The sequence below is a fragment of the Neomonachus schauinslandi genome, chromosome 9 (genome assembly GCF_002201575.2).
Source record: "Neomonachus schauinslandi chromosome 9, ASM220157v2, whole genome shotgun sequence".
NCBI classification, from domain to species: Eukaryota; Metazoa; Chordata; class Mammalia; order Carnivora; family Phocidae; genus Neomonachus; species Neomonachus schauinslandi.
Genome location: NC_058411.1, coordinates 64,660,528 through 64,688,302, shown reverse-complemented (window position 1 = coordinate 64,688,302; position 27,775 = coordinate 64,660,528). Strand labels below are relative to the sequence as shown.

Below are 27,775 nucleotides of genomic sequence, written 5' to 3'. Positions count from 1 at the left end.
GAAATTCTGTAAGGGAAGCAAGCATATAGAGACCTTTATCTTAGTTGAAGCAAAAAAAATGGAAGCAATTATTTTTGAAGATGTTGAGGATGCTGGGGGCCAGATGGTAAAATAGAGGCTGTAGGACACAAGAGAAAACCTTGGGAGAAAGGTTAGCAGTGGCATTTATCTCAGGACTATGTGAGAGTATTCGTATCAAAATTCCTCAACCTCCTGATGATAGTGAACTTGTGGTGAAAGATGACCTCAAAAGGTCTCTTTGCAGTTTGGAAATATCTTTTTCTTAAAACATCTGAATCCTCTCTGACTATATTGTGAACCTTTTTTTTTTTTTTTTTAAGATTATTTAATTTTATTTTCTATTTTTTTTTTAAAGATTTTATTTATTTATTCATGAGAGACAGAGAGGCAGAGACAGAGGGAGAAGCAGGCTCCCCAGGGAGCAGGGAGCCCAATGCGGGACTTGATCCCAGGACCCTGGGATCATGACCTGAGCCGAAGGCAGATGGCTTAACCATCTGAGCTACCCAGGTGCCCAGATTATTTTAGAGAGAGAGAGAGAGCATCAGCAGGAGGGGTGGGGGAGAGGGAGAGAGAATATCAAGCCAGGTTCTGCACCAAGCATGGAGCCCAACTCGGGGCTTGATCCTCCCAACTCTGAGATCATGACCTGAGCCAAAACGGAGTCGGATGCTCAACCGACTGTGCCACCCAGGCTCCCCTATTCTGAACCTTTGAGAATATCTTTATCCTGAAGAAGTTGTCTCCATTTGCGACATTAAGCTAGAGTTCCGTATGTCAGTTTACTGGAAAAGCCTCAGGTTGGCAAGGTATTCTCCAGTAACCTAGTGGTATTTCATGGGTCAGCATAAGACTGTATAATCCCTTCATCAGTGACCATTTTATAATGGCTATCTCAAGGGTTCCAAGATGTTTTAGATACTGCTCTGTATCTTAGTAACGCTTGAATCACCTAATAGTCTTTGTATTCCTATACCACTGTTATATTTTAGTTAGTGGCAGCAGTATTGTATTTGGTTCCTTTGGGCTACCATAATAAATTACAGCAAACTGAGTCATTTAAAACAGAAATTTGTTCTCACAATTCTGGAGACTAGAAATTCCAAATCAAGCTGTCAGAAGGATTGGTTCTTTCTGGGAGCTGTGAGGGGAGAATCCCTTTCCACGCTTGTCTCCAAGTTTCTGGCGGCTGCTGGTAACCTTGGTTTGTGACAGCATAACTCCAGTCTCTGCTTCCAGCTGCACATGTTCACATGGTCTTCCCCTCTGTGAGTATGTGTCTTAAATTTCCCTCTCCTTTCACTTAGAAGGACACCAATCATTTGATTAGGGACCACCCTAAATCCAGGATGGTTTCATCTTGAGATCTTTAACTTAATTACATTTACAAAGACTCTCTTTCTGGGGCACTTGGGTGGCTCAGTCACCTAAGCGTCCCACTCTTGGTTTTGGCTCAAGTCATAATCTCACTTTTTCATTTGGTTAGGTTAGGGTGATCCTAGCTGACTTTTTTCACAGATTGGTTTTTAATATTGTTTTGCTGTTTTCCTTGATGAATATTTCCTATTTATGTGTTTTTTATTGAGATTTGAGACTTTAATGTATAGCCATTATGTTTACAAAACCCTTCAGTTGAAAATATTTTAGCCAGGTAGGAAGGAGAAGCTTCTCTGTCCCATCCACATGTTAGATTAGAGATGACTCTTTTACCAGAAGTTGTTATAGGAGTGAATCTTTAGTGTCTTTAGACTGTTTCTGGGTAGAACAGTTTTTTCAGAAATTGCTTTAATAAACTGTCATCATAGCTGTTGTATGATGAAAATTGATTTTCAGACTCCCCACAGGAATATTCATTTATAACTTGGTCATACTATGTTACTCAGATTTTGTATGTTATGACCTCTGTTTTCATATTTTCTTCTAGAAATGCTGTATTTGCAAGAAAACTGGTGCTTCAATTGGATGTGTTGCACCCCGATGTAAACGAAGTTATCATTTCCCATGTGGACTTCAGAGAGAATGTATTTTCCAATTTACTGGCAATTTTGCGTAAGTTAATTAATTGTTGAATATGAAAGATGAATGTTAAGGAAAAATGGAAAATGGGTATGGATATGCCAATGATATAAATCCTTTGTAAAATTTCTTTTCAGAGCTGCACTGAGTTTACACATATATGTTACATATATGTTTTATATATATTTAAAATTGCTTCCCTCCTCCTTTATGGAGTCATCTCTATCTGCAAAGTGTTGGGAATTGCCAGAATTGAATGGGCTTAACAATTAATATTCATCTTCAGCTCTGGAATATAATATGAAATTGTTAATTTATTAATATTTTATAAAAATTTCCACCTTACATAATTCTAGATTTTTATGTCACTCTTTAGATTTACGGTCCACTCTTCTTCCACAGAGCCATATGTATTTCTCATTGAGTAAATTGAAGGCATTTAAATTTGGTGGAGTCCAAAAAATAAATATTGTGCCCTGGAGTGCCCCTGACAATATTTACTTTCTGAATCCAGCTTTAAACATCAAGATTTATGAATTTTAGTATTTGATATTATGAGTGTTCTATTTCTTTTAGTCTTTGTGTTCTTGACCTATTTAATGGATTGTTAGCATGTACAAAACTGCAGTTTAGAAAATGCAAATGGAAATAAATTTAGTGGGTTTGGAATAAGTTTTTATTTGTATTTTATGTTACAAATTAAAATATTTCTTTTTAAGTTCCTTTAATTTTGTACAATATTGAGTATAATGGTGTTGCTAACAATATTACATAGGATTCTCAACATAATACTAGTTACTGAAATTCTAGGAGTTAAGTCTTTTTTTTTCTTTTTTTTGTAAGATTTTATTTATTTGAGAGAGAGCTAGCAAGAGAGAGCAGGAGCAGGGAGGAGAGGGAGAAGCAGGCTCCTCACTGAGCAGGGAACCCAAGGCGGGGCTCGATCCCAGGACGCTGGGATCATGACCTGAGACAAGGACAGACACCTGACCGACTGAGCCACCCAGGCGCCCCTCTAGGAGTTAAGTCTTACCACCAAAAGGTTCACATTATGAAAATCCTGCTCCCCTTGGTCATAGTTTGTGAGACTGATTAAGAGTGCCAAAGTTCCAGTCTTGTAGGTTAATTATGAGAGAGATACAAATGAGTTTCCTCTTATAAATGCGAATTGTAATGCTAGTCTCATTGTGTTTTGTAATTTATTAGATGTTGTTTTTAAATAATTTACATTTTAGGTCATTTTGTTGGAAACATCGACCTGTTCAAATAATTTCATCTAATAATTATAGAGACTCCTTACCATGTACCATTTGCTTGGAATTTATCGAGCCTATTCCAACTTACAGCATATTACGAAGTCCTTGTTGTAAGAATGCTTGGTTTCATAGAGACTGTTTACAGGTAAGTTATTTTGTAAGCTTTATCTGATATAAAATTTGTTCCTAGCTGATTTGAATTTTAATTTGTTTTATATTTTATTTTATTAAGGTTTATTTACTTATTTATTTACATAATCTTTACACCCAGTGGGAGCCTCAGACTCATTATCAAGAGTTGCATGTTCCTCAGACTGAGCCAGCCAGGCACCCCTGATTTGAATTTTAAATTGTAAAGAGTTGACCTGTGTATTTTACCTCTACTTGTAACTTAAAAACAGCTTTATCAAAGCATATTTTACCTATAAAATTTGCTCTATTGAAGTGTACAACTCATATTTTAAAATACTTTAGAACACTACCTTTTAATGTATATTTACACTTAAAAGTTTTTGTTGTTTTAACCTAAGGATTTTGTCTGTATTTCACAATGAATACAACACAGATTTAATTCCCAACTTCATTTACATATTTAAGCTTAGAAAACTAAGATATGTGAAATGATAATTTAACTGGAAGCTAAGATATTTAAATGTTGAGGCCTTTAAAAAAAAAACTAAACACTTTATCACAGCTTCTTGACAGGGACTGATTACTGTTTAATGAATTAAAGGTATTCTTTTTGAAAGCCACCTTGTATGTCAAACCTGATGACTGGTTTTTGGGGGGGTTTTTTGTTTTTTTTTTTTAAAGATTTTATTCATTTGACAGAGATAGATACAGCGAGAGAGGGAACACAAGCGGGGGGAGTGGGAGAGGGAGAAGCAGGGTTCCCGCCGAGCGGGGAGCCTGATACGGGGCTCGATTTCATGACCTGAGCCAAAGGCAGACACTTAACGACTGAGCCATCCAGGCGCCCCTTTTTTTGTTTTGTTTTGTTTTTTTAAAAGATTTTATTTATTTGAGAGAGAGAGTGCGCATGGTGGGGGGAAGGGCAGAGGGAGGAGGAGAAGCAGACTCCCCACTAAGCAGGGAGCAACACTTAGGGCCCCAGGATCATGACCTGAGCTGAAGACAGACACTTAGCCAGCTGAGCCACCCAGGCGCCCCCGATGACAAGTTTTTAAGTAAATATCATGAAACACATAACATTAAACACTTTAATATTTATTTGATTCCGAAGATTCTTGAAGATTTTTAAAAAGATCTCACTTATTCATAACATCAAATACAATAGTGTACATGTATGAAAGTGTCAACTGATAAGACAGTTACAGTTAATAGAATGCCAAATAACAAAGGATTTAATTAAGTTTAACACTTTTTTTTAGAGCTTGGCTTTTATTATTGTTTAGTAAAATAAAATGTTATTGATTACAGGTTATTCACAAAAGTATTTTTTAAATTTAGGAGATGTTGTAAATCCTCTTATATTTCAAGAAAGTCTTAAAAGTACTAATAATAGTCAAAGTACATGAGTGAGTCGAACAATAGGCAATAATTATGCAACTTCTTCTCAAGTAGTGATCACTCAACCTAGTACAAAATATACTTTCAAAATTACAGTTTATCCTAGTAAACCCCTGCAGTTTCACCAGGGGTGGTATCCCCTGCCTTTGAACTTAAAAATCTTCTAAGCCAGGGGCGCCTGGGTGGCTCAGTTGGTTAAGCGACTGCCTTCGGCTCAGGTCATGATCCTGGAGTCCCAGGATCGAGTCCCGCATCGGGCTCCCTGCTCGGCAGGGAGTCTGCTTCTCCCTCTGACCCTCCTCCCTCTCATGCTCTCTGTCTCTCATTCTCTCTGTCTCAAATAAATAAAATATTAAAAAAAAAAAATCTTCTAAGCCATCCTGATCATTATGTAGAAACAGAATATTCAGCACCTCATGGACCCTACTTTATAGCACATGTGGATAGAATGAGTGAAGCACAGAGGTTGAGTATGGGATCTGATGCTGCTGTCTACACTCAAGCTCTATTGGTACACCAAAAGGCCAGAATGGAACGACTTCAAAGAGAATTTGAGATTCAAAAGAAAAAGCTGGATAAACTAAAATCTGAGGTCAATGAAATGGAAAATAATCTAACTCAAAGGCACCTGAAAAGATCAAATTCTAAATCCCAAATACCTTCAGTCAAAGAAAGGCAGCAGTTGAGAATCTGTAATAGATAACTCCAGACTGACACTGACATTAACCAAAGAAATTATCTTTTTCAAGCCCGAGGACCACATTTTATTTTTTAGCGCTGTTCATAACTTTTATGACAATATTGGATTTGTAGATCCTGTACCACCAAAACCCAAAGATCAAAGGTCCACCATCAAAACACCAAGGCAAGACACAGAAAATGATGAGGGGTTTCAGTTGTATTGTACTGCCTGTATTTCTTTGAACCATTCTTACCAGCCTTAATCTGCTGTGAAAAGTGTAAGATACCAAGGCGTTCCTGAGCCAAAAGGCCCTATATCTCTAAAATCACATTTGAAGTTCAAGAAACTAGTCTGTCATCAAAGTTCCACTGCCTCATAGGATTTTGTCAAATTGAAGGTACGGCAAGGTGGTGGTGTGCTAATGTTAAATGTCAGCCCACAGAGCTAATAATACCTCAATCTAATGTCATGAGCAGTTGAAATTCATCACATGAAAGGTAATCTGCTGAAAGACTTGATTGTCTGCTGCCTAACCATGTACAGTATTACCAGTAGCCCATTGTGGATAATTCTCAGTGTATTAATGCCTAGGTATTCCCAGTACCCTTTTTTTTTTTTTAATTAAGTTCAAGTTAGTTAAGATATAGTGTACTATATCTTTTAGGAGTAGAATTTAGTGATTCATCACTAACATATAACACCCAGTGCCCAATACCTTTTCCCCCTCATGTCACTACTGAATTTTGATAAGAGGAAGAAATAGAACAGTGGTTTTCTTTGTCTTTTTTTAAAGATTTGTTTATTGGGAGCGAGAGTGTGAGTAGGGGGAGGGACAAAGGGAGAACAGGGAGAGAGAATCCTCAAGCAGACTCCCTGCTGAGCATGGAGCCCAACATGGGGCTTGATCCCAGGACCCTGAGATCATGACCTGAGCTGAAATCAAAAGTTGGCCACTTAACTGACTGAGCCACCCAGGCACCCCATGCCTTTCTTTCTTTCTTTTTTTTTTTTTTTAAAGCTTTAGGTGAAACACTACTTACATGAAGAAAAGAAACAAGGTTTAACTCTTTAAAAACTGCTGACTCCTGGTGCCAATGGACAGGGGGAAAACTTCATGATTTCGTGGTACTCTTGGCCTTGTCTTTGTCTTCCTTAAAAATGTCTCCACTCTGTGAAGCCAGCATCCAGGGTCTAAAGATGAAAAGGAAAGCAGCATGCATTGTCTGTAAAAACATGTAGAGAAATACCCCAAAGCTTTTCCTACTGTACCTGTCTCTTGAGTTTAAGTGATTTCTTTTCTTCTTTATTATTTTCTTCTATTTCTATGTTTAGTGTAATAGTCTTTTGTTAACTGATTTTCTTTTCTCCTTTTAGTGATTAAGCACAATCATGTCCCTTTTTAAGCCTTACCTGAGAGAAGCAGTGCCTTAAAATAAAAAACTTAAGTGAAATGAAACTGCACAAAATAACTTTCCTCTACTTATTCTGTACTTTGCCCTCATGAGTGCTGATGTTCTGTGAAGACATACAGACAGATGGTGCCAAGTGAATTGCCGGAAATACTACAAGACTTATGTCTATAAAGTCATACTATATATTGACTTTAGCAGTGGGTGACACAATACAGTGTTAATCTTCCACAGGGAAGCTTAAAAGATTTTGACCCACTGACAGAGCAACAAGGTTAAGCTGGCTTCGTCTGCCTGGTGTCCCACAGAATTTTCACAAGAGATTACTATTGGGGTAATTGGGGTTTCAAAACCAGCAATAGCAGCAGTACCTATAGCCTTGGTTTCTGGAGACGTTTAAATGCCTTACTGTTGGGACCATCAGTATCTAAACCTGACTTGGTGGCAGTATCATGTGTACTTACAAAACGAGACTAGTCATATTTAGGACAACTGAAGAAAAGCTGGAAAAAAGAAAAGCAAACTTGAACACTGAAGCAACCTCAAGCCATCTCTTTATTTTGATGATTTATTTTTATAAAGAAACTAAATATGGCCAAGAATGTATATAAGTAAATGAAATCAAGAAAAAGAACTATACATTTTAAAAAAAATCAGAATTATGAAATTACATATCTATGCTTACAATGGGGTGAAGGGAAGTGCTAAAAATGTAACAAAAGGTAGGAGATAATGGTGACTGTCATCCCCTGTAGATGTCTGTAAATAGATATTTTTTAAATAAGTAGGATTATTACAGGTGATCTATATGAATGTCAAAGCCTTGACTTCTAGGCTTTGCATCTGGTATATGGGAAGAAGAATGACAATCCTAGTTAATTAGACCAGAACCAAAGCCCTTACGTATATGGTGCATTTTGTTTTAAAACTACGCCTTCACCTGCAGTTCTGTGTGAAGACTGATAAATCTGTTTTTACTTGTTTTATTAATAAAAACATGATTTGGGTAAAGAAAAACATTAGAGTGATTACTTTGTATTTTTTTTGCATGAGCCTCGAACTTTTCATATTTAGGATTATTCCGTTAAAAGTGTCAGGATGGAGCCTATTTTGTTGGGTAAATTTTATAAATTCTATTAGTTCTTATAAAGAAGTGTTCGTAAAAGTATCCGGGGAGTGCAGTTCATAAATATCATGAAAAGTTATCTTTACCTAATGAGAAAGAAGTTAACACTGTATGAGAATTTTACAAAAGTAATTTATCTTAAGAGTTTATATTTGAATGAATGTAATTGCTGCCAAATCTATCATCTTGTTAATTTTATAAGCGTATGTTATTTTTCAAATTAAGATTTGCCTCATTCAACAAATAAGAAAAATAAAAAAGATTTGCTTCAGTTATTTGTTAGTAATGAAACACAGAGAGGTTCTCAAACTTGACTCTAGTATTCATAGGGCTTTTTTGTGAGCACTGAAAATACCAAATTTCTAATCGTGTCATTAAAAAGTCAAAATAATATTACTTACAAAAATGTAGGTCTACTTTATGCAAATATAATATAAAATCACAGCCACATGGACACTGTGTCTGTGACATAAATATGAACATGCAATTGTTAACCTGATTAGAGACCAGTTAGAAATAATTCTTGAGTCATGTTCTGTAAAGGAGCTACAGTGCCTTTTCCATTCTGTCAAACAAGTCTTAACTGAAATAGTAAATGGAGTCTATCCTATTATATAACAATACCCAAAGAAAAATTTTTTTAATCTCTAAACTTCATTAATATAAGACTTGAAGGAAGAACAGTCCTATGCAATAGCTTGAGAATTATATATAGTTAAGCATATTTCATCTTTTGTGACCTCTGCAATGGTATATTCATTGGAATTTTATATGGAGAGAGTGCAGATTAATATTTTAAAGCTGATGGGAACTTCATTCTGTGTATATAGAGAATTGCCACTATTGTTCAGTTTGGATTTCTCCATCATTGCAGTGGTCTTGTATCTTCCTTATGCCCTATGTTGTTTTTTTCCTCCATATTAGACACTCCCTTGTATTATATCTATTTACTACGATCTTAATATCTGTACAATTACTCCTAAAGGCCCGTTAGGTTCAGAGATTTCCTCTGACATTCTTTGTGTGTCCCACTTTTTATTTTTGTTTTTAATTTTATTTATTTAAGTAATCTCTACATCCAATGTGGGGCACAAACCCATGACCCCAAGACCCAAGAGTCGCATGCTTTTTCGACCACGCCAGCCAGGCGCCCCGCTACTAGTGTTCTTTGAACCTGAATTCTTTTGTTTTCTTTATCATTCATAAACTATTCCCAAGTATATCAGGTCTACCTAATAGATATTTTTTGTGTATCTTTTTTTTGTTGCTAACCTCTGCCTAACTGTGATTTAACTTTAGACACTTAAAAAAAAAAAAAAAAAAAAACTATTGAAGGGGCCTAGTAACTGGCCTTTTCTCCTGCATACCTTATTTTATTAATACTGGCTTTGATTTCCCTGTCTAACCTCATTACTGAGTTAGACATGTAATGTAATTGCCATCATGTAATCCCTAAGCATATTATTAATTAGTTCTCTGATCACATTGTGCTCTCTCTTGCCATGGAGACTTGATATGTGCAATTCCCTATCCTTGTAATGCCTTTTGTCCTGTTTTCCTGACAAACCTTTGTTTCCTCTTCCAAACTTAGCTTTGACCTTGCCATTCCTGTGACATTTTTGTCAGGCTCTTATGCAGCCTTAGGTACTTATTCCTTTCTCTTCCATGTATATACTTTAAAACACACACACACACAAACACACACCACACTTTTACAAAGTATTATAATTGTATCTCACAATTATTCCTTGAAGTAGGATCTAAGTTATTTTGTTTCTCTTTTTGGTATATAGCATAGTGTTTGCTACTTACACAGTAGGGATTAAATGTTAAATGTGTGCTACTAGTTTTTTTTTTATTGGGGATTGGCTATTCTTTCTAGTAGGTTTATAGTTTTCTGTTTCTGAGTACCCTCTGCCTGCTGGTTCTGTATTTATATTTGCTGAAGCAGTGAGAGTAGGTTCTATATTTCTCCCCTTTTAGGAAGAAAACTAGCTTAGAGATTGAATTAAAAACAGAACCAAGGATGTTTTATAGTAACACTTATTTAAATATCCCTCCTAGTTGAAGTAGTTCAGTATTTTTACTGTTTTATTCACTAAGAGTGATGAACAATATGATATGTGGGGACAGAAATGACATTGGATAAAAAGGTTGAGAAAGACAGATGTAAAGCTAAGAACAACCAATTCATTAACTTAATTTTTTTATCATTGAGGAAAAAAGATCTCAAAATTTTAGCAGTAGAATAACTTCGTTTATCAAAGCTTGAGAACTAGCATAGAAAATGTTTTCCTAATATATTAAGTGAAAAGTAGGACATGTTCTGTTAGCTATTATAATTTATGACCTGATATCGTGTTAAATTGTTAACAATAGATCTTCTGTTTTCCACTGTAGGTTCAAGCAATAAATGCAGGAGTGTTTTTCTTTAGATGCACAATATGCAATAATAGTGATATATTTCAGAAAGAGATGCTGAGAATGGGAATTCATATTCCTGAAAAGTGAGTACCATTTAGCCTTTTGACAAAAAGATAATTTACATGTAGGATTTAATAACAATGGAAGTAATCACTTATGTCTGTCATAGAGAAGCAGTCATCTTAAATGGGGAAATATAAACCTGTCCCTACCACTGCCTCCTTCTCCTTCCCAGATTGCTAGTTCTTGAGAGCAGGGACTGTGACTTTAATGTCTCATTAGTTGACTTATAGTCTCTTTAATAAATACCTCAATTGTGTACAATATTAATTGGTTGACTTATACACAATATAATAGACTTCAAAATGGCATGTATAAATTAAGAGAATCAAGATGTGGTTTAAAATGTATAACAAGGATTTTCTTTTTTTTTTTTTTTTAAGATTTTATTTATTTATTTGACACAGAGAGAGAGAGGGATCCCAAGTAGGCAGAGTGGCAGGCAGAAGGAGAGGGAGAAGCAGGCTCCCTGCTGAGCAGAGAGCCCGATGCGGGGCTCGATCCCAGGACCCTGGGATCATGACCTGAGCCGAAGGCAGATGCTTAACCGACTGAGCCACCCAGGCGCCCTAACAAGGATTTTCTTAATACTTAAAGATGAGGAATCCAGAAATAATGTTACTAAACTTGAAATTTAAAAATTAGAAGTAAAATATTAGGAAAAATGTAAGTTTTAGAAAATTTTTTTTTTTAATTTTATTTATTTATTTATTTGACAGATACACAGCGAGAGAGGGAACACAAGCAGGGGGAGTGGGAGAAGGAGAAGCAGGCTTCCTGCTGAGCAGGGAGCCCGATGTAGGGCTCGATCCCAGAACCCCGGGATCAAGACCTGAGCTGAAGGCAGACGCTTAATGACTGAGCCACCCAGGCGCCCCGAAAATACCTAATTTTTCATTTAACATTTAAAAATTCACTGTGAGAATAATTAACTGCAGGATAAAATGACACTAATAGATTTATATCTTGAAGAGAATGATTAATCCTAAAAAGAAAAAGTTTTATCCTTGTTCCTAAGTATGTGAAAAGTTTTTGTTTTTAGATTTCATAACTAATCCTTTTATGTAACATTTTAGTTCAAATATTTTATATCTTTCTTCATTTACAGAGATGCATCTTGGGAATTAGAGGAAAATGCTTATCAAGAACTTCTGCAGCACTATGAGCATTGTGATGTCCGAAGATGTCGTTGCAAAGAAGGGCGAGACTATAATGCACCTGATAGGTATATTGGGAAGTCCAGTTGTGCTTATTGTACTTATTTAAACTGTCAGCTGAGGAAGTAGTTTTCTAGTTAATGAAATGTAGTTTTGCTCTTAGGATGTTTGAAGTTTTAACTTGAGAGGAGGTATATTTATTAAATACATGTTGACATCTGTTTACAGAGAAATTATTGCTATCAGCATAGTTGTAACTTTTTTCTGTGGTGTATTTTCATGAGGCTTCATTTTCTAGAGCTGCACTGCCCTATGTGGTAGCCACTGGCCACATGTGGCTATTGAGCACTTGAAATGTGGCTATTCCAAATTGAGAGGTGTTTTAACTGTGATATGCACAGTGAATACTTACTGTCTTAATTTGCTATGGCTGCTATAACAACAGATACTTGTTTTCTAACAATCCTAGAGACTAGAAGTTCAAGATAGAGGTATCGGCAGGTTTTATTTCTTCTGAAGCCTCTCTCCTTGGCTTGTACATGGTTCCCTGCTAGCTGTGTCCTCACATAATTGTCCCTGTGTCGTGTCCTAATCTCCTTTTCGTATAAGGACACCAGTCATATTAAATTAGGGCCCACCCATATGACCTCATTTTCTTAATTATCTCTTTAAAGGCTCTATCTCCAAATACAGTCACATAGTGAGGTGTACTGGGTTTTAGGACTTCAACTTATGAATTTGGAGGGAACACAATTCAGCCCATAATAGTAAGACAAAAAGAACTAAGAGTATCTTGTTATATATATATATATATATAGATAAAGATATATGTATCTTTTTATATTGATTACATGTCAAGTAAAATGAATGAATGAATGTTGAAATTCATTTCACCTGTTTCTTTTAATCGGGTCGCTAGAAAAATTTAAATTCATTAAATGACTTGCATTGTATTTCTATTGGATGGCACTGTTCTAGAGCTTAATTTAACTAAAGTAACCTAGCAGTGTTCTTTTGGATCACTATAAAAAGTGTTTGATATTTAAAATTATTGATTCTTTTGTAATGTCAGTAGATACTGGCTCTAATCTTAACCATTATTTTGTGCCTTCTATGTACACTATACTGTGTTAGATACTAGAAATCAAGAGTATCTTCATTTTTTAAGATGCAGAATAAACAGTAACAAATCCAGTTTTGTTGAGTTTATGGAGGATATTTCAATAAATTTTTAATCCCTGTTATACAATCTTACTTAACATGGCAAGCTGAAACTTAAAGTGCAAAGCAGAATATCGGGAGTCTTGTTTCTCATGGAAAGTGATTTGGCTGGGTAAGCTAGCTCTTATTTGCAAAGACTCAGCTGATGTCTTGCCAGCTTTGAAAAATTTCCCTAAGCATCTCTTACCACTCCTGATTTCCCATTCTAGGCTGGGTTTTTTCTTTTGTGTGCCTGTTACAATGCAAGTGACATTGTTGGAATTTGTTTTTGTCATTAGACTAAAAATTATTTAAGGGCAGAGATTTTATTGAAGATGTCACGTATTGTATATTCTTGCTTACATGACTGGTGACCCTGATTATTCGTTTGTAAACCTCTAAAGGGTTGTGCTGAGGCACAGATGAGATAATGTATATAAATGTGCTTTGTAAACAATAAGGCACTTTAGATTTCTAAGAAACAATACATTCACTCATATTGATATTTTCTAAATTTATTTTGGGCTGTTTTATTTTTATTATTTTTTTAAAGATTTTATTTAATTATTTGACACAGAGAGCATGTGAGCACAGGCAGGGGGAGCAGCAGGCAGAGAGCCTGGTGTGGGGCTCAATCTCAGACCCTGGGATCATGACTGAACCTGAAGGTAGACACTTAACCGACTGAGCCACCGTGGTGCCCCTATTTTGGGCTGTTTTAGTTAACCTGTATATATTGCTTATATATTACTGATCACCCAGTCAGTAGCTACCAAACTCCCCTTCCTTTCTGGCAACTACTTGAGGTTGCTATTCCTTGTCTTTTCTCCTGGGACACAGTACCTGCCATCTGAATGCTTTTTGTTTTTTTGTTTGTTTTGTAATCTCACTCCCTCGTTCTAGTGATAGGAAGGTGGTTTTGCTGAAAGGCACCATGGTGTAGTGGTTAGGAGCATGGGTCCGAAGCCAGGTAAACTAGGTTGGAAGCCCCACTTTGGGACTTACTAGCAGTGTGAACTTAATTGGGCAAGTTATTTACCTCTATATGCCTTGGTTTCCTCCTTTTTAAAATGAAGGATAATAGCAATTTTTCCTATTAAAATTATGAGGATTAAACTTTTTGTGTAGACTGAGAACTGGGCCTGGTGTATAGTAAGCACTTATGTTAGATGTCCTCTTTCTCTTCATCATTTGGCAGAACTATCTGGGAAAGTGAGGGAGACACACACCTCCATACTCATATCCACACAGAGATTCACCTATACCTAATGGAGGGGGGGTATCCAACTACCTCCTTTTTTTTCTTTTTCTCATTCTTTTTCTTTTTGAGAGAGAGCATCACGTACATACACGTGGTGGGGGGGCGGGAGGCACGGGCAGAGGGAGAGGGAGAGAGAAAATCTTAAGCAGACTCCACACCCAGCATGGAGCCTAACACAGGGACCCATCTCATGACCCTGAGATCATGACCTGAGCTTAAATCAAGAGTCAGATGCTTAACCGACTGAGCCACCCAGGCGCCCCCAACTACCTCTCTCATCACCTACACATCCACACACTCAGGGAGTATACCCATTTTATTCATAGAGGGTATACTCATAACCAAACAAAAAGTAGGCCCCACACCACAACCCACACCCACACCTATACAGAAAATGTGAGTATGGACTGGCATACATCACACAATCCAGTGGAGAAACATGGAGGTGGGGGTGGAAGGGAACAAATAGGGGAATATAAATATGGGCAAGATAGTAAGTCTGGATCCTGTTGAGCTACATAATACTGGTGTTTATAGGAAGTAATTCCTCACAATGAATGTGAAAAATAATATTTTAGGTAAGATAATATATTTACTGATGCTTCTTCCATGTTGGCCACATTTTTATAGCAATTTCCCTATGAGCTAGTAATTTCCAAATATAAAAGAAATTTTTTTCCTTCTTAATCCTATTCTTTCTGGTGTTTATAGTCTTGTGTATGTGCATGTACATGTTGATATTTAGTTTAGGTATTTTAAGTTAGTGACTATTTAGAGGAAGAGGTTACAAACATAATAAGTGAAATAGAAAAAAAATAAGAAAGAGTAATGTAGTGTCAAAGCAGATAATCTGTTTTCCCTCCTTTGGTAGAAGGGTTGGTTATATGTGAGATGGACAATGTGGCCTGTGGCAGTGCAGGTCGTTGGAATTAGACCAAGTTAATACTAAAATGTAAACATCTGCTCTGTTTATGTCCTCAGCAAATGGGAAATAAAGCGCTGTCAGTGTTGTGGTTCTAGCGGAACACATTTAGCTTGTTCCTCATTACGATCATGGGAACAAAATTGGGAGTGTTTGGAATGTAGAGGTATTCTCTACAATTCAGGTAATATTTTGTAATTTTGAATAAAGACGTTTTTTCAAATGTATATTATTTTAAAATTTCTTCCTGTATATCTGTAATGCTAACATTGGGTTTTAAATCTACAGAGGATTTCCAAAAAGCCAAAAAACATACATTACCCAACACTAACAGTATGGGAATAACTGATTGTTTGTTGGAAGAATCATCACCTAAATTACCCAGACAGTCACCTGGAGCCCAGCATAAAGATCTACTGAGGTATGTATTTTGAATTGGGGAAAAATATAAAACTTTTTTTTTTTTTAAAGTAAGCTCTGTGCTCAGTGTGGGACTTGAACTCACTGCTCTAAGCTCAGGAGTCACATGCTCTCTCAACTGAGCCATCCAGGCATCCCTATAAAGCTCTATTTTGAGAAAAACACACTTAGAATATTAGCTGATCTTAGTATTCTGGAAGAGTGTTTTTCAAACTGTAGGACCAATATTTGATCATGAAGTCAATGCAACCAGCATTGAAAAAAGAAAACAAAACAGGATAGGATGAATGTAAAATATCAGATTGCATTGCAAATAGAATATATATGAAATTTATTTTATTGTGTACTGAGTCATGATGTAAAATATATATTATAGGTCATTTTCAAGGTAGTTTAAAATACCAAGTATACCATGTTACTTGGTTGAAAGGAAGGAATCATTTAATATAGTGATTTTTTTTTAAATTGTGTAATCATTTGCTTAATATATTTGCTGTCAATGTCAGAGGTCTAAATGTCACCTCTTTAGAAAGTTTAAGGCACACATACAAGTATTATTGTATTAATGCCTAAATATTTTCCTACCTGGGCTGGTTCACCCCGTCCTTAGGCAACCTGGTGGTTCCCAGCTTCCGGGAGGTCACCATATTGATGCCAAATTTAGTGCAGACACCCAGTTGGCATAGCACACAACAGCCTAGAACTCCTGTGCTCAAGCGATCCTCCTGCCTCAGCCTCCTGAGTACCTGGGACTACAGGTGTACACCACTGTACGTAGTAAAATAAGTAACTTTCAAAATCATAACATTTAAATAAGACTAGAATTACAACTTAGTATCATGTCAGGTATTTATTTATTCAGCTGAAGTTAGGATTTTTAACTATATGTAGCTTTGCGAAGGAGTTTTTAGAAAAATACGCAAAGCTAACATTAGTAGCTAAGCATGATGGAAGGAAGTACTTTTTTGTTAAAAATAGTATCAAGTTAGGGGCACCTGGGTGGCTCAGTTGGTCAAGCATCTGGCTGACTCTTGGTTTTGACTCAGGCCTGATCTTGGGGTCCTGAGATCCAGCCCCACATGGGTCTCTGTGCTCAGCAGGGAATCTGCTTGAGATTCTCTCACTCTCCCTCTGTCTCCCCCACCCATCTCCCCACCTACCCCACGCCCCGCACATGCACCCACGCATACACTCTTTTTTTAAAAAAAATAGTATCAAGTTAAAACTTAGAAGGTAAAGAGAATTTCTGTGAAAATACTTGATAACTAGATTTATAGATGAAGTGGAATATGAAGTACTATTCAAAAAGTGAAGAATTGCTGTTTTAAGATATCACTTGTGTTAACTGAAAACTTGTTACAGATGTTTTTTAATATTTTCAGTATCAAAAAAGATGTTCACATTAATTTTAAAACTTTTAATATGTAGGTTTCCAAAGATATTATACCAGGGAAGTTTGATTCCTTGTTCCATGCTTTAACATCATATTCTAAAAGAGTAACATCAGCATTGCCATTTCAGGCAGGAACAAGGAATCAACCTGTTACACAAAGGCATATTTCTGAAGGATTGTCTTACTTCCAAAAGACTTCGGTTTTCCTGCAACCTGGGTTAATGAATTAGGGGGTGTGTGAAGAAAGAAAAAGCAAAGCCTGGTCCACATTGGGGCATTGTAATGTTTTACGATGAGAAAAATTTATACTTGATGTGGAAAGATGATCCATGGACATTGCTCCAAACAAGATTATTTTGAGTACATTAATTTCAATGACAGATGGAGAAATTGAGGCAGAGACAATTGATTTAGTCCATACAATTGCCTGGAGGTCTTAATAAGACATAGGTTGCTAGGCCTCATGCTCAGAGGTTCTGATTCTGTTTACTTGCTGTTATGGCTCAAGAATTTCCACTTCTGGGGCACCTGGCTGGCTCAGTCAGTGGAGTATGCAACTCTTGATCTCAGGATTGTAGGTTCGAGTCTCACGTGGGTGTAGAGATTACTTAAATATAAAGTCTTGGGGGAAAATTTTGCATTTCTAACAAGTGTCCAGATGCTATTGCTGCTGCTAGTTTTGAACCACACTTTGAGAATTATTGCTATAGAATTGTGAATTGTGTTTATAATATTGACTCTACTGTTAACTAACTTTATGATTAGAAATACATTGTGAAATCTCTTAAAACTATGGTCTCTCATAGAGTAAGCAGAAATTACATTTGTTCTGTTTTTAAAGGATCTAGTAAACTTGAAATGCCTTGGAGCAACTGTTTGCTATAGCCATTGGCCAGGAGGGTGAGATTCTGAGCTTCTCTCTTACATCTGAATCCACTGAATTCATCAAATTTGAGAGAATGATCTATCAACATTCTCATAGGTCTTTTATGATATTAGATTTTAATTGGTAGGAAATTGGGGAGTCAAGAATTTAGAAACAAATAGCTTTTTGGTTCTGGTGGCAGCTGCTGTCCGTTTTTGGGTGGAAGTTGGGGAAGAATTTCTTTTTTAACTAATTTTTCTATTTTTTATTGGCTAAATAACTGCTGTGTCATGTAAAGTACTTTAGAGTACTTAACCTCTGTTTAAATTCATATCTTATAGGCAAGGCAGTAAATTTAGAAGAGACGTTTCAACAATAATGATGGAATTAGGATTTCAAATTAAAAAAAAAACTAAAAGATTATGGATTAATAAAGCCAATATCTGGAATAGTGCCTTAGATGGATTCAGAAATCAAAACTTTAATCCTTCATACACAATTGAAGTAGCATATATCAGTGAAAATGACAATTTTGGAAGAGAGCATCCTGGATCAAAGCAAGAATTCCTAAGTCTCTTAATGCAGCATCTTGAGAATTCACCAATATTTGAAGGGTCCTTGTCAAAGAATTTGTCTCTAAATTCTCAAGGTAATTTTATTTATTATTGTATCTGCTGAATATACCATGTGAAAGAGATAGCTGGTTAGAATTAATATTCAGTCCCTGTGGTCGAAATGTATAGTTCACTTTGTTGTAAAATACTGATTGAATCACAGAAGAGTAGAGAAAGGGGAGTGATGTTCTTTAAATTTTGTAGTGAAACTTTTTATTTAAGAATATACTTAATTTGTTTTAGCAATATCTTCCTTGGAGTGAATTTATAATTAAGTGTAACTTCTTAAAAATGTACTTTATATTCATTCTAATTTCCTTTGAATAGAGTGGCCAAATAGAATGGATGATTATTTAAGCCCTTCTTGTTCACATATTTGGAATTTGCAGATCGGACGTTTCTTCACAGCCTAGGATTTTTATCACATAATTTTCTGGTCCACATCTGACAGATTTTTTTAATGTACTTTTGCTTTCAAGAATTTTTCATGCACATTTATGTATATGATACTTTTCTGTCTTTTGATGATGAATTAAAACATGAATTTCAAAAGAGTGATTAATTCTAGCATTCTTTTTTAGGAGCTTTTATACCACTTTTGCTGTAATAGGAAATTCAAGAGTGAGAAGACTTACTTCATTCCATTTGAATTTTCTCTTATATTTTCCCTAGAACTTCCTTACTGTTGCCTGAAGCATCATTAAAATAACTGAGAAACTACCAAGGTTTATTTGTACACACTGTTTAACTCTAAACTCCCTAAAAAAAAAATCACTCCAAATAATCAGTAATGTTAACTCAAGACAGTTTTGGTACAGTGGATAAATGCATAAATTCACAAAATCTGAATTCAGTTTTATACACATCTATTTCAGTTGCTTTATATCCTTAGATTAATTATGCAACCTCTCTGGAATTCATTTAACAGAGAAACTGTGACTGCTAATACGTAGCATATAGGGTTATTGTTGAGATTTTATTATTAGTTCATGTATTGATAATGTTAATAATTTGCTCTTTATTAAGAGAAAGGAAAATTTACGTATCTTTGATTTATCAAAGCTAAAACATTTATTTTTAAGTTTTTATTTTAATTCAAGTTAACATACAGTGTTATATTAGTTTCAGGTGTACAGTATAGTAATTCAGCACTTCCATACATCACCCTATGCTCATCACGACAAGTGCACTCCTTAATCACCATCACCTATTTCACCCATCCCCCCACCATTCTCCCCTCTGGTAACCATCAGTTCTCTATAATTAAGAGTCTGTGTCTTGATTTGTGTGTGTGTGTGTCTCTCTCTTATTTTTTTTCCTTTGCTTGTTTGTTTTGTTTCTTAAATTCCACATATGCGTGAAATCACACAGTATTTGTCTTTCTCTGACTTATTTTGCTTAGTAGCTGAAACATTTTAAATGACAATTTAAAAAATATTGAAAGTTATGACATGGTAAGATAGCATATACTCTTGGGAGTAAATTTGTGCCATTTTGGAAAATAATTTAGCCCTATTTATCAACAACCTCCTTTGAACTTCTACACTAATCAAATAATCAAAGATATATAAAAAAGAATATGGAAATAGATAGATTGTAATATTGTTTCTCATATTTTTGAAATTATGACCTAGCCAAGGTAGCCAGTCATAAGATGGTTTACATTGCAGCACATCTATAAATTAGTCTTAATCAGTCATTAACTGTAGATTTGGATAATTGTGTATAACATAGAAAAAGTTTACAATAATATTGTAAGTAAAAAAAAAGCAAAAGTCAAACTATTTGTACACTAATATACATACTAGAAATACACATCAAAGTGTGCACACTGGTTATTGTGATTGAATTATATGTGATTTTTATTAAAGATTTTCTGTATTTACATCTTTTCTATTATAGGTTATTTTGTATTCAGAAAAATATATTTAGGTGAGATCTGTATTTTATACATGATTCTAGTTTCTGTAAATTATTTACATTTGTCTAAGTCTTGGTTTTGGGGGATTTTTAATTTGCTGTATATGTATTCATTATATATGGTTATCTTATAATAAAAGAATTATATTTGATGTATTTTCATCTGTATCTACAGCTCTGAAAGAGAATCTTTACTATGAAGCTGGCAAAATCCTTGCCATTTCTTTGGTTCATGGTGGTCCTTCACCTGGTTTCTTTTCTAAAACCTTGTTTAACTGCCTTGTTTATGGACCAGAAAATACCCAACCAATTTTAGATGATGTTTCAGACTTTGACGTGGCACAAATTATAATCAGGGTAAGAAATGTGCTTGTTTATTAAAATACAGACTACATTCTAGTTATATTTGAATGTAAATGCTGGATCTACAATAGAATAATACTCTTTGTGCAGTAGTCAAGAGGCATCAATATTTTTGTTTACCAGCAGAGTTCACAAACAATTAAGAGATAGATGTTAAAGTTAGACAACTAGAGCTCAAAGGGCCAGGTGTAATGTTGATATAACTAATTAGATAATGTGACTTTGGTCTGTGGTCAAAGTGGTTTGTTAACACTTCTCAGAATTAGATGGATTTATCTACCCTGCCAGAGACAATATAAGGCAGTTCTTATTGTCTGCTAGATTTCAGATGAAAGTGCACTTTCTACAGGCAGGTGGATCTGCAAAGAGGAAGGACTTGGCTTACCAGTCAAAAAACTTAGTCTGACTCCTACAGGGAGATAAGTATGATAGGTGGAGAGAAGGACCAGGCTGAATTTCTTCTTTATGGAAGCAAGTGAGGAGACTCAATGTTTCCACCTAAAAATAGTTACCATTTATTAAGCCCTGTACTACATATTACCTGTACAAACTCAATTTAGTTATCATAATGCCCTATAAGTATTATTGCCTACATGTTACTGATTTGGAAACTAATTGAAACAATGGCTTCTCATTGCCTAGTGAACAAAGTTCAAGCTATTCATTAGAGTATTTAAGACTTCCAACTCCTCTCATTGCTTTATTTCTGTTTCTGTGCTCCTATCCAATGTTTGTTTGTTCATTTAGTCAGCAAATAACTGTGTACCTCATATTGTTTCATCATTGAAGATATAGTAGTGAACTAAAGTCCCTGCCTCCTTGAAATTTACATTTTAGAGGAAACACAGAAGATAAATATATAATATACTGTCGTGTAGTAAAATATATTGTAAAAATAAATAAAAAAGAATAAGAGAAAGGAGATAATGTTTGGGATATAATAAGTTGGAGCTTAGGCTAAGCTTCTGTAACAGAGACCCCAACAGATATTTTATTTCTCTAAAATTTGTTATCTAGATTTTAGTGTAGGGATTGGCAAATTATGGCTGTAGGCCAAGTCTGGCCTGCTGCCTCTGTTGTTGTAAATAAAGTTTTATTGGAACACAGCCATACCCATTTCCCATTTGTTATGTGTCTATGACTGCTTTTACACTATAGTGGAAGAGTTGAGTAGTTGTGACAGACACCCTATAGCCCACATATCATAAGATGCTGTCTGGCCTTTCAGATGGCTTGTATTTTAGCAGTATGGTTATGATATACCAAGTCATCTAGGGAATTGGATTCCTTCCTCTCATTGTGTAATCACTTAGGATATCATCTTCATCTACATGAAGCTTGCTCTTAAGGGAGGAAATGGAAGTAGAGTTCAGGGAAGTTTGACACATTTTCACTCACATTCCTTTGGATAGCTCTTAATCACATATAGCCACATTTAGCTGCAAGGAAAATTTGGCTATCAACTAAAACTCAGGGTGGTGGGTTTGGGAGCAAAGGTAATATGTACCTAACTATTAGTCTCTGACAGTATGTGAAGGTAATATTTTGAACAGGGTAATTGAAAAACTTCTGGAATTTCAGCAGAAATCTGAAGTGAATGAGGGAAATCATATAAATCACTGGAAAAAGTTTTTTGGAAGGAAGAGATAAAAAGGAAATTTTGTATTCAAATGAACCATTGACTGCTTCCTATTTTTAATCTTTCTTTCCCTGTGTAACTTTGTTAAAGAGCTAACCTGTATGTAAGTGTCTGGCACGTAAATGGTCAGGTGTTCCTTTGTTTATACTGTTTCCTGAACTACTCTTTTGATTCTATCCCTGTTTTAAGTCCCTCATTAAGTCTTTAAAGCCAGATAGCTGATATTCTTTCTCTTTCATGAAATCTCAGGTTATTTCACTTGCCTCTCTAGTACTATGTAACTGTTCTGTGTCAGTTATTACCTCTTATGTAAATAATTTCCTGTATTAAAGTGGCAGTTTACTGTAGGTTTCTTGAAGGCAGAAATTGACACTATTTATTAAACTGGATTGTCCTTTATTCTAGAAAAATAATTCTTGATATACTTTTACTCCACGGTGGTGTTCTCCAGAATTGATTATAAAGTAATAAGTGTCATTTGAAATGTGAATATTATTCACAAGTGAGTGAGTAAACTGGTATATTTTCTTCTTTGTTATAGGTAAATACTGCAACAAATGTGGCTGACTTAAACTCAGTAGTAAATGAATGCTATAACTACCTAGAGCTTATTGGATGTCTAAGACTTATAACTTCATTAAGTGATAAATATATGTTGGCAAAAGACATACTAGTTTACCATGTAATTAAGAGAGTCCAAGCACCCTTTGAAAGGTAAGTTGTTTATATGTGATTCTCTCAAATTACATGTTTAAAGTGATTGTCTTATAACAAGAGATATATTTGATAAAAATTTAAATGCTATTTTAAAATAACGCTTTAAAACTAATGTCTTAAGGATGATTACCGTTCTAACTATTTTATACAGAACTGCATAAATGTATGATGCTTGGGTAGGAAAAGTAATCATTATCTCAACTTATAATTTTTCTAAATCAAAAAAATTTTTAAATTCTTAGCATGTAAGCCAACTATTCCATTTCTACTCACTCATTTAATAACTATTTATTGAGTACCTGTTGTCTGCTAGGTAATAGGTAATCAGTCAACCTGTGGCCAGTCTTGTTCATCTAGCCTACCTTTATTATTGACTCCAGGATTCTTTTCTATCTTTTGTTTTTTTAATTTTTAAAAAAATACTTATTTACTTTAGAGAGAGAGCAAGCACTCATGGGGGGAGGGGCAGAGGGATAGAATGCTCAAGCACACTCCCCGCCGAGCATGGAGCCCCACGTGGGGCTCAATCCCACCACCAATGAGATCATGACCTGAGCCGAAAAACCAAGAGTTGGATGCTTAACCGACTGAGCCACACAGGCTCCCTGACTCCAGGATTATTTTCAAGCAAATTCCAGACATAATACCATCTCAGAAGTGATCATTTTAAAAAAAAATTTTCAGTATCATTAACCCATAGATTTAAATATATTTGATGTGTTCACAACCATTCACTTCTTAATCTTCCTGGAGTTCTCAGTGTCTCCATGTTTGGCCATTGTAAATGTTCTTACGTTGTTTCTTTTGAGTTCTTTTTGAGGTTGACCTCAATGATCTTTTATACCTTTCTTGGTATATGGTATATAGCAAGGTATTTCAGGCTCATTTTGTGCATTTTGAACTGAGGAATCTTTGTGTCTTTGAATGGAGAATGATATTTCCAAACTGCAATCTGGATGGTAGGGATGCTTATTTTTGCCAGATTGGTCATTGTTTCTTGGCCTTTTCAGTGGACCCAAACTAGGACATAAAGGGTTTTGGTTTGGTTTTGGTTTCAGTTTTTTAAGGTAAAATACGTCTTGCATTTTACTGATACTTCAAATTCACTACTACAAGATTTTTTAACCTTTTCTTTGTCCCATGTTGAGAATCTCTGTTATCAACTTATGAACAACACAGGAGAATTAGAGTATGAAATAATTACTTACTTGATTTATTCCACATTTCATAAACAATAGTCTCAAGTAACATTACCAACATTATCACCAATAACATATTATTATTGAAAACAGGTTAACATTATTTTTCTAGGGCTGTGTAGTCAAATTACTGTATTTTAAAGACATTTGGAATATTCATTCTGTGTTGTTATATTACCAACTGTATATACATTTTATTTTCATTTTTTATTTTATTTTTAGTGATTTTTAAAAATTTCATTTTTTTTAAAGTTCTGTAAAATATTTGCATGGTTCCAAACTCAAATTATAATGAAAGTATATCAAAAGAACTCAGCTCTATGATACAAATTGCATTCAAAGAAGTATAGCTTTCATCCTTATCACAACTACTTTTCACCCCCTTATGAAGTCATCATTTCAGTTGCTTTTATTGTTTACCCTCCTATTATTTGTCAGTTTTTTAAATGAGATTTTTTTTTTTTTAAGATTTTTTTATTTATTCATTCATGAGAGACAGAGAGACAGAGAGAGAGAAAGGCAGAGGGAGAAGCAGGCTCCCAAGGAGCAGGGAGCCCGATGCGGGACTCGATCCCAGGACCCTGAGATCATGACCCGAGCCGAAGGCAGACGCTTAACCATCTGAGCCACCCAGGCGCCCCTATTTGTCAGTTTTTTAAATGATAGCAGATAAATATATGTGTGCCTATGTACTAATTTCTTTTATTAGATAAATAGTAACATACCATCCACTCTTTCTAGTCATTTTTTAAAATTGGCAATATATACTGGAGGTTACTCCATAGTAGTAAATACTTCTATTTTTAGAATCTATATCACATGGCCTTTTCCTCTGTGTGTGTGTCTTATAATCACTTGTCATTGGATTTTGGGCCAGCCCAAGTAATCTAGATAGGATGATCTCAAGATCTTTAATTATATCTGCTTAGAATCTTTTTCCAAATAAGATCACATTCATAGCTTCCAGGAAATAGGATGTAGACTTACTGGCAGGGGTTGGGGGGCTAGGACTCCAGTCTACCTCAGGATAAATGACAGTATTGGGGTTTATTTCTGGCACATGCCTAGAGCTACAACATGGAAAATGAACTTGGGAATTTGCACACCTGGTAAAGCAGTTCCTCTGCAGGTAGTTTGTAATAGGGTGGTAAAGGGGTATATAGAGAAATGAGCAGATAAAAGGGATTACAGACAAGGAAATTCATAGGACTTGGTAATAAGAAATGGAAGAGCAAATAGTTAAGGGGGACTTTTAGATTCAGCTATACTCATTTGATGGATAATGGAGGCACTTGCCATCAATTATGGTTTAGATTTTAGTAGTAAGGTGATTAACTTTCTTTTGCACTTAATAAGTTTGGGTACTTGGACTATATGGTTCCCATTAGCCTGTTGGATATATTTCTGGGCTAGAGATAGCTTTTATTTTTATTTTATTTTTTTAAGACAAGCCAAATTTTATTTTATTTTTTAAGATTTGTATTTATTTAAGAGAGAGACAGAGAGCACGAGCAGGGTGAGAAGCAGAGAAAGAAGCTGACTCCCTGCTAGAGCAGGGAGCCCAATGTGGGGTTCAATCCCAGGACTGCGGGATCATGACCTGAGCCGAAGGCAGACGCTTAACCGACTGAGCCACCCAGGCTCCCAGAAATAATAGATTTTATAGTGATGAGTGTATGCCTGCTAAATAGAGCCATGGGAGAGGGTAAGGGAGAAGAGAAATTGGCCTTGTTACAGATCCATGAGGCACAAATAGCAACATTTAAGGCAAAGTAAAGAAAGAAGAAGCTTTGTAAGAGACTGAAAAGATCTGGCCAGAGAAATAAGGGAAACCAGAAGACTGATCCCATAGAAGGAGATCATTCATAAGTTAGGGCAGTTTTTCCTCAGGCGTAGACAGGAGTGGAATAAAAGTGAATGGGCAATTAGCAAATGAAGACAGTGAATGTAGCTAAGTCTTTCAGGTAGGTTGTCTTAAAGGAAAACATGGGATTGAATGAAATTTTTTTCCATTTAAAGATGGGAAAGATAAGCACATTTCTGTTCTCTTGAGAAAGAGCCAGTAGAAGGGGAGATGAATCTGTAGCAGGGTACCTGAGGAGGTGGGTAGCCTCCTCAGGGTACCAGAGCTACAGGTAGGACTTAGTCTGATAGATAAAAATATACCTCCATTCTTTCCTAACTAGTGAGAATGTGCATTTAAAATAATTTACTTGTTACTTGTATTCTGTTAATTATCCATTCATATTTTGCTAATTTCCTATTCTTTTAGAAAAATGATTTGTATTTTTTGTATATTAGAGAAATTAGTTTTCTGTCATATATATTCCCACATTGTTTTGTCTTTGTTAATTTCTTTTTAGCAGTACATAAGTTTAATTTTTTTGTGGCTAAGATTTATTGCTCTTTTTCTTTGCAGTTTCTAGGAAACTTCATTTTATACTATAATTAGCTTTGAAGTATAAAATACTTCACATGTCTACATTTTTCCTCTTAAAAATTGTTAGCTTATTTATTTTTTTATTGTTTTAGTTTTAAAACTATTTTATAAAATCAAATAGTGTGGGCAGATAAAATTAATTTTATATTAATATACTTGCTTGATATTGTCTTAAAAGTATCATCATGTATATCTATATTATATATTTTCCTCACATCTAAGTATATGTGATAGTAAATTAGCTAGAAATGTTAATTTGTAACTGTAATACTAAACACGTGTATAAATGTTGGCTTATTGTTTATCTTCTCTTAAGTTTTAAGCAGGGTCTGAAAACTCTTGGTGTTTTGGAAAAAATTCAGACTTACCCGGAAGCCTTTTATAGCATCTTCTGTCATAAACCTGAGAATCTTTCCGCAAAAATCCTTAGTGATCTTTTTACAGTACGCACATTATCTGATGTACAGGCTTTGGGATTTTGGAACAGTTATTTACAGGCTGTTGAGGGTATGTGGATGTTTTATTTTTATGTAACTGTCATAGAACATTTGTTTCAGTATACTGATTTATTTCTTTGAGTTTTGCTTTTTGGTAATACTTTCATCTACTAACTCCACATTTACAAAATTTATTTTAAGTCAAGTGTATATTATTACTGAGTTCAAAGTGATGAGGAAAGATTACAGAGAAAATTTCAATTTTGCAATCTGTTTTCCTCTAGATAATTTGAGGTGAAAGACATTCTTCCTAGAAAACTATATGGGTGACTGCCACAACATAGAATAATCTTAAAGCTAATTATCATCTATTTCATCTTTTTCAATTTTACGTTAAACATCATTGAGCATTAGCAATGTAAAATCATTCCATTTAATAGAGTGGGAAAGTTGAGTTGAAATTCTTTTTTAGGTAGGTTATTCAGTTGTTTTATACCATTTAGTTTTCCTCTCTGAGTTTGATGAACTAGTGTATCAAACAGTGATGATCTAGAAATGGCTTAAAATTATTTTTACTATCATGCCCCCTGAACCTCTTGGATTATCTGATAATTTTATATTAGAGAAGACGTTCAAATATATAATGAGTAGTTCAACTAAATGACTTTCTAAGTTATACTTTGAGGTTCAACTAAACATTTATT

General features: G+C 35.1%; 1 protein-coding gene across 2 annotated transcripts in view; it reads left to right on the top strand.

Moving 5' to 3' along the window:
- G2E3 (G2/M-phase specific E3 ubiquitin protein ligase) overlaps window positions 1–27,775 on the top strand; it is a 59,055-nt gene that overhangs the window by 27,743 nt on the left and 3,537 nt on the right. For both annotated transcript variants that reach the window (XM_044917848.1, XM_021695348.2), the window contains 10 exons: window positions 1,946–2,070; window positions 3,273–3,438; window positions 10,441–10,547; window positions 11,633–11,749; window positions 15,124–15,248; window positions 15,353–15,485; window positions 18,084–18,391; window positions 20,452–20,633; window positions 22,820–22,992; window positions 26,951–27,141. In XM_044917848.1, the coding sequence (XP_044773783.1) occupies window positions 1,946–2,070; window positions 3,273–3,438; window positions 10,441–10,547; window positions 11,633–11,749; window positions 15,124–15,248; window positions 15,353–15,485; window positions 18,084–18,391; window positions 20,452–20,633; window positions 22,820–22,992; window positions 26,951–27,141 (1,627 nt within the window). The remainder of the gene's footprint in view (window positions 1–1,945; window positions 2,071–3,272; window positions 3,439–10,440; window positions 10,548–11,632; window positions 11,750–15,123; window positions 15,249–15,352; window positions 15,486–18,083; window positions 18,392–20,451; window positions 20,634–22,819; window positions 22,993–26,950; window positions 27,142–27,775) is intronic.